The 11,820-nt window shown below is 44.7% G+C and overlaps 1 protein-coding gene across 1 annotated transcript; it reads right to left on the reverse strand.

The window, feature by feature from the left end:
• Positions 1-1,501: 1,501 nt before the first annotated feature.
• ZNF425 (zinc finger protein 425) lies at positions 1,502-11,550 on the reverse strand. Its single transcript, XM_047694845.1, has 4 exons — positions 11,427-11,550; positions 10,314-10,440; positions 8,621-8,776; positions 1,502-6,194 (listed from the first exon to the last, which is right to left on the reverse strand). Exons 1-4 carry the CDS (start codon positions 11,442-11,444, stop codon positions 4,240-4,242), a joined length of 2,256 nt encoding a protein of 751 aa, XP_047550801.1. The 5' UTR covers positions 11,445-11,550; the 3' UTR covers positions 1,502-4,239.
• Between the last annotated feature and the right edge of the window lie 270 nt (positions 11,551-11,820).

Below are 11,820 nucleotides of genomic sequence, written 5' to 3' on the forward strand. Positions count from 1 at the left end.
AGATCTTCTTCGTGGATTTTTACGGATTTTGCCGTGAATTCTAACTTGTTCTCATAGTTTCACTGGACTTCATTCAGTAAATTTTTTTCTATCATTTTATTTTCATTTTTTATTGTCTGTAGTCATCACTCTTGTAAACTTTGTATAGTAAGTATGAAGTTTTAAAATATATGACAGTCTTCTGTGTACTTAACTCATTATTATTTTCATCACGCTGGAAATTATTTTCTTCTTTTCCTGCCTTCAGGTGGACTGAAACTTTTCTGTATTCCTTTTTTCTTCAGCTGTTTCAGAAGCTATATATATATATATATTTTTAAAGATTTTATTTATTTACTTGACAGACATAGATCATAAGTAGGCAGAGGCAGGCAGAGAGAGAGAGGAGGAAGCAGGCTCCCTGCTGAGCAGAGACCCTGATGCGGGGCTCGATCCCAGGACCCTGAGATCATGACCTGAGCTGAAGGCAGAGGTTTTAACCCGCTAAGCCACCCAGGCACCCCTCGGAAACTATATATAAACATATTAGTGATTGATCTTGATTTTTTTAACAGCTTCATTGAGGTACAATCGATATACCATGTACTGCATATATTTAAAACTTGTAATTTGCTAAGTTTTGCCATATGTGTAAGTTCACGAAACATCCTCAGAATCACGATAATAAACATACCTATAATCCCCCCAATTCTCCATGCCCTTCATGTTTTTCTTTATTCTTTTCAAAGATTTATTTATTTGAGAGAGAGCAAGAGAGCAAGCATGAACAGGGGGAAGGAGCAGACTCCCTGCTGAGCAGGGAGCCTGACTTGGGGCTTGATCCCAGGATCCTGAGATCATGACCTCAGCTGAAGACAGATACCTAACTCACTGAGGCACCCAAATGCCCTGATTTTTCTCCTTATTCCTGAAGCTAGTTTCACCATCACTACGGGTATGGATTAATTTTTACCATCCTCCTATGAAATGGAAGTGCACTTCTCAGTTGATAACTTTGGAAACCTCTCCGCCATTTTCAGGTATTGCTACTCAGCCACTCCCCTTTATTATTATTATTTTTTTTCCTTCTGGAACTGTTAGTTATGGATCAGAAGCTCTCAATTCTCTGTGTATCTTCACTGCTTTCATACTTTTTCACATTTCTCTCTCTAATTCATTCTGGGTAGATTCCTAAAGCTTGCTCTATTCAGGGTCTCAGGTGAGTCAGTAACTTTACCTTCTCATTTCCAAGGCTCTTTTTCATATCCACTTGTTTGTATATCACTTCTTCACTTTTTATTTACTAGTATTTTTAAATGTTAGAATCCATTTATATTTTGGTGAATGAAGTGTACTGATTTTAAGGTATCTTCCAGAATTCTCTATTACTTAAATTTATATGGAGTGAATTCATCTTCTGATTTTGTCTTGTTGGGCCACTTAAACTTAGATCTCTTTATGGGTTCTGAAATTAGTCTACAAGATCATTCAGAAGGGGGTTGGTAGAGTTTCTGTGTATATGTGAGAACATGTGCACATCCAACTATTCCTGCTAGCTGCTTTGTAGTTGTGTCTACCTGATTCCCTAGAACCCTCAAGTCCATAATCAAGTCCTACGTGGTTTGGTGCTCCTTCACCCCACCCCGCCCTGTGTTAGTGGGTGTAGTATATATAGATCTAAGTATTATGCCACAGAACGGCTTGATCTGGATGGAGAAAATGCAAAACGAGATCAAATTCCAGCCCTGGCAGGGGTTCAGTGTACGAGGGAGTACGAGGGAAGCAGGCAGGTTACAGGTGGATGTGAAGAGTGCTATTAGAGAAAGGAGTTTAGAGGATGTGCTGACACTGTGCACATATCCCAAATGTTTCTGGTGTTGAGACTGAATGCTGGAGAAAGGAGTTAGGAAGATGAGGGAGCAGTTATGAGGACAGGATGCACTTGGGAGAGAGAGCAGTCGTTGGGTAAGAGTGAAGTTCACATGGTGAAGAGGTAACGAGCTTCAGCTGAAAAGGCAGGTCTGGGTTAGCTTGGAGGTTTTTTCCTAATGTCATGTTAGAGTTTGCATTTATAATAAAATCACAAACTTCTAAAAATATTATTTGGAGAATAACATTTGAGTTGCATTTTAGGAAAACCAACCTGTTACTAGGGGGATGAATGCACTACCCGAAAAAACTGTTAATATAAACACTAAACAATTTTTTTTTTTAACACTAAACAATTTTTTTAAAAGTTGGCTTCAGTTAGGGGTGATGGTAGAGATAAAGGAGGGCGTTTGGGAGGAACTTAGGAGACAGGTTGGGTGTAGGAAAACCTAGATCATTATCAGATCTGGGAACTAGTTAGTGTGACTTTGGAGGTGGGAAACACAAGAGAGTATACGAGGAGGTGCAGAGGGCTGATACGGACGAGGAGTCCTATCCTGGGCATTTGTGTGCGAGATGCCTATGGAAGTCAGAAATACCCAGGAGGAAGGTCAACTATGGATATGGACCTGTAGACTTGAAAGTCATCAGCACCTAAGATAGAAATCATGACATCACTACCCAAGCTGTGGCTCAGAAGAGAGATGGGCAGACACACAGAGCTAGCTGTTAGTTTGAGGGTTTTTTGGGGGGAGGGGGTGCTTCTTCACCATTCTTGGTATTTTTTTCCCATTTAGGAAAGCACAGCACTCCTAATCTCTGTGCCTCCTCATTCACTTTGTTCAGGTCTAGTGCACATCATTAGGTTCTCCAATATCAATTAGTTAAGGCTAAGAGGCCCTAATCCAATAGGATTGGTGTCCTCCTAATAAGAGGAAGGAACACCTGAGATTTGCCTGTACCCAAAGAAAAAGCCATATGAGGACCTGGGAAGCCAGTTCTCATCAGAACCCTGCTGGCACCTTGATCTTGGACTTCTAGCCTTCAGAACTGTAAGAAAATAGGTCTCTGTGGTTTAAGCCCCCCAGTCTGTAGCATTTTGTTATAGCCTGAGCTAATACATCCATAAGGTAAGAAACTTTCATTATGAGCAGCTTTAATACAAAACAGAGGAGAGAAAAGGCTTAAAGGAAAAGGCCTAACCTTAACTTCACAGGATGACTAAAATGCTTTCAAACAGAGCCTTCCTTCTTCCAGTTTCGCCACTCACTACATCACATGTTCTGAAACTTTTCAAACAACTTCACTTGAAAAGACTGTCACTCAGTACATCTGGGGAGGGTCCGCAGGGCCTGTATTTTCAACATGTCCCCCAGGCAGGCATAGAGTTGTCCTGAGGTACGCTGGTGAAGAGGCCAGCCAAGGTTGACATCCAGCCCACACACGCCCTGGCATGGGTTAGGGAAAGTGTCTTTTTCTTTGCACAAAGGCACCACTGATTCACGAGATACTTGCACCTACAAGGATGGACCAACTGGAGGTGGCATCTCTCCTTTTTGTATAAATGCTGATTTGTGGGGTGCCCTTGGTTCCGGCCGATTCAGGTAATCCACGACCACCATGTACTACAAAAATGGAAAATTTACATAGGCCCCAAGGATTCCCTAAGGAAGCTAATCTATACATTTTTGTAGGAATGATATTAAAAGACAGTCCAAAAGACAGACAAAGGTTTGCTAGAACAGGATGGAAAATCACCTTATGATAGATTAAGCCACAGAACAAAAAAATGGAGAGATGTCCTGGACTGGCAGTATTTTTCCCTTTGGTATTTACCTAAGAGACTCCAATATTAAGGCAAGTCTGTTTCTTGGCGAATTGACATACACTATTGAAAATGCAGAGGGGTTAGATACAAGACTCTGTGGCTTGCAATTGTGGACTTTTAGGTGATTTAAATTAATCCAGAGGGGAAATGACAGGTATGTTCGCCACTGTTAACAAAGGAGATGGGAGATGACATTTATTTTTGGCAATAGAGAGAAATCCTGCCGAAACACAGATGCTCTCTCACCACGCGGGAGAAAATGAAAATTCACTATGAGAACACTGAAAATCTCAACACAAATTTAAGTAAGGAGGCCTGGGAACAGGAAGCGGAAAGAAAATGCTCCTTCCCTGACTGGCAGGCCTTGCCCATGGGGATTACAGAGCAGAGATGTCTGGACTATCGGGAGTCTCTGTCAAGCAACCATCACACCCTGCCTGCTGTGCAGCTGGCCAGCGTATGTGAGGCCCACACGTTGTGAATTCCTCATCCAGCACATGCTGTGGACCCACGAGCTGCTAGTTCCACCTGAAAGCTGTCGCCTCCTTTCTGCACCGCCTGACCTAGACACTGAAGGGCTCCTCCTTGGCGTGTACTGCAACATGGGTGTTCAGTGCCCCCATGTACGTAAAGCTCCTTCCACATTCATCACAAGAAAAAGGCCTCTCCCCTCTGTGATGGTGCAGATGGGTCTTCAGACTTCTCTTCTGGAGGAACCCCTTGCCACATTCCGAGCACCTGAAGGGCTTCTCTCCACTATGCGTATGCAAATGGACCTTCAAGCTTCCCCTTATGCAGTAGCTCTTGTCACACTCGGGACACTGGAAGGGCTTCTCCCCACTATGGACTCGAATGTGTTCGGTAAGCCTGTACTGCTGAGTGAAACTTTTGCCACATTTAACGCAGGAGAATGGCTTTTTGTCACTGTGCTGGAGCAGATGGCTTTTCAAATTTCCTTTGAGACGGAAACTTTTGTGGCACTCAGGACACTGGAAGGGTTTCTCTCCACTGTGGATTCTCTTGTGTTCCGTGAGCTGAGACTGCTGAGTGTAGGTCTTACCGCACTCACCACAAGCAAAGGGCTTCTCGCCCCTGTGTATCCGCTGGTGGAATTTCATGGAGGCCTTCCAGAAGAAGCTCTTGTCACACTCGGGACACTGGAAAGGGTCCTCCCCACTGTGAAGTCTCATGTGCTCAGCGAGGTGCGAGTGTCGGCTAAAGCTCCGGGGGCACTCAGGACAGGAGAAGGGCTTTTCTCTGGTGTGGACTTTGAGGTGCTCCGTGAGCCTCGACTGCCGAGGAAAGGTCTTTTTGCACTCACCACAGGAGAATTCCTTTTGCCTGCTGTGGACTCTGCCGTGGCGAGTGAGCTTAGAGGGCCGGGTAAACCTCTTGCCACACTCGCCACAGGAGAATGGCTTCTCCTCACTATGTAAACGCTGATGGGCCTTCATGGCATTCTTCCAAGAGAAGCTCCGGTCACACTCGGGACACTGGAAGGGCTTCTTCCCACTGTGCTGAAACAGATGGGCTTTTAGGCTTCTCTTCAGGCGAAAACTTTTCTTACACTCGGGACACTGGAAGGGCTTCTCTCCGGTGTGGACTCTGATATGTTCAGTGAGTTTCGTCTTGTGTGTGAACTTCCTACCACACTCGTCACAAGAGAACGGCTTCTCTCCACTGTGCGTTCTCTGGTGGGCCTTCAGGGCAGCCTTCCGGGAGAAGCTTCTGCCACATTCGGGACAATGGAAGGGCTTCTTCTCGTTGTGTTGGCAAAGATGGGCCTTCAAACTCCTCTGCAGGCGGAAGCTTCTGTGGCACTCTGGACACTGGAAAGGCTTCTCCCCGGTGTGCATCCTGCAGTGCTCCTTGAGCTTGCATCGCTGGATGAAACCCTTGCCACACTGCTCACAGGAAAATGGCTTCTCCCTTTTGTGCAAACGCAGATGCTTCTTCAAAGTGGCTTCACACCGGAAGGTCTTGTCACACTCGGGGCATGGATAGCGCTGCAGCCCCGAGTGAACGACCCGGTGGTGAGTGACCAGGCTGCATCTGAGACAGTAGCTCTTCTCGCACCTGCCACACTGGAAACGCGGCTTCTTACGTGGGATCATCCGGTGCCACCTGAGCTCGGGGTTCCCTCTGGATTTGTTTTTGTACTTTGAGTATTTACAGGGCTGGCTCTTAGAGTGGCTTCTTTTGTGCTTTACCAAGTCCCTCTTTAGCTGAAAGACCTTTCCACAGACAAAGCAGGAATAAAATCTTGGTCCTGGTGGAACTTCCAGGTGGTCTGGAGTACCTGTCAGGTTATGCCCTGGATTGTTCTTATCCTGACCAGATGCTCCGAGGTCGAGGTTTTTATGTACAATCCTTATTTCTTGGAGACTTGGATGCTGTAACGCAGCTCTTTGATCTGATAAGATCTTTCTTTCCTGCCCTGTTAAGGTAGCACATGAACCCTGCTTTAGACCATTTAAATGGCCTTCCTCCTCTTTTGCCCCGAGAGTTCCTTGGTCACCTGGAGAGAAAAAAAGAAGACCCGCCCTTACCAGTAATGTCCCTGGGTTAACTGGTGGCCTCAAGAATTGTCTTCACATCTCTCACAGCACGGGAAAAGGAATCTCATTGATTGATGACTGTGCATCTGCCTTCACAAGTAAATTACATTTAAGGTTAACTGTGATATGCAAATCCTTCCATTATGTGTTAAGAAATGGCTTCATGTGGGGGGGGAAAAACCAGGGAACTATATCTTGTGAGCTTATGGATGACCCTCAGAGGGTAAGCAGAAGTTGAGAGAAAATAAAAAGTCTGAGAATAGGACCATTCTATTTCCTAAAATTTGTGAAATAAGGCTTTGGGTCATATTCTTGCCCCTTCTACCACAGATTTCAGGAAAAGCTTTCTGGAAGAAATGCTCACAGAAAGCATCTTTTTTAGGAATGTCAAATGGCAAGTGATTAAATTTACAAAGAACACTATAGAAATAATTTCCTTTTTCAAGGAACACCTCGTTATCAGAAAGGTATTAATATGAGCACAGTCAGTGCTGTTCCCAAGGGAAAAGCCACGATGACAAGAATCAGAGAGCTAACGAGCTGGCACCTTATTTTCATCCACAAAAACCAGAGAGAACAACTGCAGCCTGTATATATTTCAGAACTGCTTTTTCTCCCACCTGTTGAACTGAGTCCTGGGGCTCTTCTTTTTTAAGTCTCTCAACACAGGAGGAAAATCCACCTGTCAGGAAGGGTGGGCCTGCCCCCTGAAAAGGACTCTGATTATGCTCTGTGGTCATCTTAACAACAACATAGGTAATGCTTCCAACTGGGTGATGTCATTTAGCAAGCACTCCACAGGTGACGTCTAGATCATTCTTCCCTACCTCCTTGACTCCTCTATTTCTTACCACTTTACTACTTATTCCAGGCAGAGGAGCAGTTCTGATTATTGGACGAGTGCCACTTGGCACGAAGGGAACATTAGTTTTTAGGGACAGCCACTAAAGTTGTTCATTCTTTGGTACTCAGAAAACTTTCTAGGTCCTACCTTTCTATAGAATGAAGTCAAACTTCTGCCTCGGCTTTCCTAGCCTCAGATAATCTGACATTACTTTATGTTTCCCTGTCTCCATGTCCCATACCATCCCAAGAATAACATTCGGCTATACGTTTTCTAAATACAATGCACTTGTTCCCACCTCTGAGTCTCAGCTCATGTATCATCCTTGCTGATCTTCTCTGTCTGACCGAATCTATACATTGTTTTTTAAATCCTAATTCCTTAGAAGTCCTCTTGGGAAACTGCTATTTCTACTCCACTCATTCTCCCCTAAATCCCTTTAACTCTACTATCACTGCCACTTATTTTATTAACTTGTATACAGTCCTATTTCATAGAGGACTAGTCCAACAGTTCAACAGAATCGACTAATTTAACTGCCACTTAACGTCAAGTCAGGAAGACAGTAAACTCCTACAGAATATACATACAGATACGTATATCTCTCTGTCCCACCCAGCCTAAGTAATAACTGACAGTCCTATGAACATGGTAGGGACTATATACTCGTTAGATGAATGAAATAAGAGACGGTGGCAATGAAATAACGTCCTCGGGCATTCTTTTATTCTTTTGATGGACCTCATCATACATTTCCTGGGTTCAAATCCCCTTCTCTTCAAGAGAATCCCTTGACTACCAGGGACTTAGAAGGTCTCCATTTAATAAAACATTAGCATAGTCTGGGCGCCTGGGTGGCTCAGTGGGTTAAGCCACTGCCTTCGGCTCAGGTCATGATCTCAGGGTCCTGGGATCGAGTCCCGCATCGGGCTCTTTGCTCAGCAGGGAGCCTGCTTCCCTCTCTCCCTCTCTGCCTGCCTCTTTGTCTACTTGTGATCTCTCTCTGTCAAATAAATAAATAAAATCTTAAAAAAAAAAAAAATTAGCATAGTCTAAAAAATGACATATTCCCTTAAGCATTTAAAGTGTTATAAAGTATTTCCAATGTTTTTCTTACAAGGAATTAAAAAAGGAATCCTTCAAAAGGAACTTAAAAAAAAAAACCCAAGTTCTAAAACTGTGCATAATAAAAAATAATACATTATACCAAATTGGAGAGTTTTCCATTTCTCTATATTCAAATGGACACAACGATGTGATGGAGAAGGTGGTTGTTCCTCAGGGCTCGGCAAGTGTGTCCTTTACTTGCTCTTTTACGGGTACTTCTTTCCAGGGTCGTAATTTTTTTCTTTTATTTGAATGAAACATACACAACGTCCCTCTTTATAAAAAGTAATACATTCTTGTGTTTGTTTCCCACTTAAGTAAAAAAACCTAATATTCTCCACCAAAACAATGTTTCTTAGTCACTATGTCCAGCTGCCTACCCAGAAAGATTCAGGAAAATGAAATGAGTCATGACCCTAAATCCATCATACTCACCAAAATACAGCAACTTTCCAGTCTTCTGCAAGTCCTGCTGCTCATCAGTAGAAGGGCTAAGTGTCATGTTTTTCTCCAAGGGTCCCCGGTCTCTGATTAACAGCATTCTCCCTTGTTCTATCCAGGTGATCAAATTCGGCTTGGAGAATATGCCACCTGCAGGGAGAGTACACGCAGACTCAGTCTGGGTCTACCTGAGTCCTTTACTAAAAGTGATTTTCACAGTTAAGTTTGATTCCAGTAATACATCATCAAAGTTAGGTTAAAAAGATCAAAACCCTTGAAATTACGTGAATGACAATAAATTTTAGCCTAAGCGAAACTGTTTAGCTTAGATGTCCTCTGCAATATTTCACAAAATTAAAGGAAAGAGAAGTGAAGAGCGATGATTTTTAAAAGGCCAACAGATCAAGGCAGAAACCATTAACAAATAAATGATCATTATGAGAAAAATAAAAAGCAAAATCACAGGGGGTCAGGGAGGGAGACCAATCACTAAACACTTTTTTTTTTTTAAGATTTTATTTATTTAGCTGACAGACAGAGATCACAAGTAGGCAGAGAGGCAGGCAGAGAGAGAGGAGGAAGTAGGCTCCCTGCTGAGCAGAGAGCCCAAGCGGGGCTCAATCCCAGGACCCTGGTATTATGACCTGAGCCGAAGGCACAGGCTTTAACCCACTGAGCCACCCAGGCGCCCCTGGTGTCTTTCTTTTCATTGCTGTGCACTGCCTTTCATTCTCCACATAGCAACTCAAGTAATTAACTTGAGTTAATTACTCAAATTACTCAACATTTAAACAAATGTTGACATATTACTGCTGTGTAAATCCTCTCATCATCTTACCTTCCCTTTGTCTAGAATAAAATCCTAGAGGCCCCTTCCTCATTTGGTATACCACTGTCCCCTTCTCCTAGCCTTCTACACATGTGCTCCAGGAGCCTCCCTGTGGCTCCCACCACACACTGACCACATATATTCCAACCCTCAAATTTCTGCACTAGTCCTTCCTCTGCTTAAATTCTCTTCCCCCTGATTTCACACAATTGACTCATCTTGTCCTTTGTGTCTCAGATGGAAGAGGTTATAAACCCCAAAGGAGGGAGAGAATGCTACAGGTTATACTGAGATCACCTATTAAAGTGAAAACAGTAGAAATGGTTTTAATGATACATGAATGAATTAGAGCAAGCTGGATAAAGAGCAAGGTATAAATCTCCACAAATTTCTCTTCAAATCTGCCCCCTCAGTATTTCTCTAGGGATACCTATATGTCCCATCCCACTGCTCTTTCTCCCTCTACCAGAGAGCTATTTTCCCAGTTCTTATGAGGATAGAAAATTCATCATATCTAGGCAACATAAGTAGGCATCAAAGTATCAGTTAAAAAAAATAAAAGAGTACACTTAAAAAGAGAGAGAGATGGTTACATTATTTAGTAATTCTAACTGTGGGAGAAACAAGGGAGTGTTTGGATGAAAGAAACTGCAGAATTAATAAGACTGAGGAGTGCAGATGCCACTAGATTAAAAAGGGACAAGTTAAATATTCCCAGGCCGTAATAGAAGCTAATGACATATTCCGAGTGTAAAATAGGCAAAGAATCACGTTCATCCAGCAACAGCTCATACAGAACAGAAAGCCTATTGAGAGCAGGCAGCTTCCCCAAAAATGATTCCTTTGAAGCCATCTTACCCAGGGAATCAAGAGTCTCATAATTGGTCTTCATCACTTGCTGATACATTTCCTTCTGCCACTTCTCCAGGATCTCCCACTCTTGCTCCGAAAAGTATAAGGCCACATCATCAAATGTCATTGTTACCTGGAATCACAAACAATACATGCATACGTTTTCATGTTCAAGCTACTGTCTTTCGATGTCGGTGTCTTTAACAGACAAGAGGAAACTACGCTAAAGTCTCCTTCGCTCTGGTTGGTGCCATGAACGATGTAATAGAGGGGTCACAGAAGTCCACGGGACCCACAGAGTGAATGAATGACTAGCAGACCTTTGAGGACGTGTACCCTCTAGAGGGGAATCCTTTACTTAGCAACAAGCAATTACTGCTATGCAAGACTTTTAAAAAACTTTTTATTTTGAAATAATTACAGACTCATAGGAAGTTGCAAAGATACTAGTCCAGAAAGGTTCCCTGTATCCCGCACCTGTTGCGGGAAGGGGTGAGAAGCAGAAGGGAAGAAAATGCATTACATTAGTAAGATTATTAGATAAGAAATTTCAGGAAGGGTAGAAGGAAAACTTGCATAGGTAGGCAGACTATACTTAATTGAACTTAACAGTTTCATAGATTAAGCTCAGGATATGCGTTTTAAACTCTAAAACCAGTGTTCACATTTTCCATTAACAGCCCCACTGGTTTCACATTTTCTCGCCTCTCCTAGAGCCACCAGTCTGCAGGTCCTCTCATGCCCACTCTTCCTTCCCGCAACTTTTTTCATCCGTTTATACAGACGTAGCCGCAGAGGCTACCTCCACCAGCAGAGCACGGAACAAGAGCCCGAGAAAAACCCCGACGTGCAAAGAGCCCCGACACACGGCGGGAAAAGACGGGTGACCTGAGGGGACGACCGGTAAGACCCTGGATTTCTCCACTCGGCCCCTCTCTTCCGGCCCCAAAGCAGAGCAACTCCGGCACCTCCACCGCGCCTTCGCCGGCCGCGATCTAGGAGCTCAGTCCTGGGTCACGGACAGTCCCCCGCTACCTCACTCCCCGGCTCGGGACCCCCCTCCAGACCGCGAACGGGACGAATTTCGATACGGCCCGCACCCTCCACGACCCCGCTTACCGGACCCGGCTGCGCCATTGCCCCTGGAGACCCCGCCAAGTCCTCCGCCAGACAGACGCCGAGACCCTAGGCGGCCCCACAGCACCCACTTCCGCGCGCGGCCTCCTGCCCCGCCCAGCCCCGCAGGCCCAGCCCCCGCGCGGTGCACGCTGGGACTCGAGCCTGATCCCCGCCCACAGCGCCCCCTGCGGGTCGGAGGAGACAAAGTCGTCCGCGTGAGCCGCATGGGCAGAGCTGGCCGCAGCGGCTGTGGCACCGTGGGTGGCAGGTCATCTCGCTCTGCCGGGGGTCTCCAAACAACGAGGACCGAGACCCAGACGCGCTAAAAGGCGCTGGAGAGAGGGAGACGGAGAGGTGGACGTGCAGAGTGAGCTGCAAGTAGGGAGGAGACTCG

This window comes from Lutra lutra, chromosome 11 (assembly GCF_902655055.1).
Source record: "Lutra lutra chromosome 11, mLutLut1.2, whole genome shotgun sequence".
In the NCBI taxonomy this organism is placed as follows: Eukaryota; Metazoa; Chordata; class Mammalia; order Carnivora; family Mustelidae; genus Lutra; species Lutra lutra.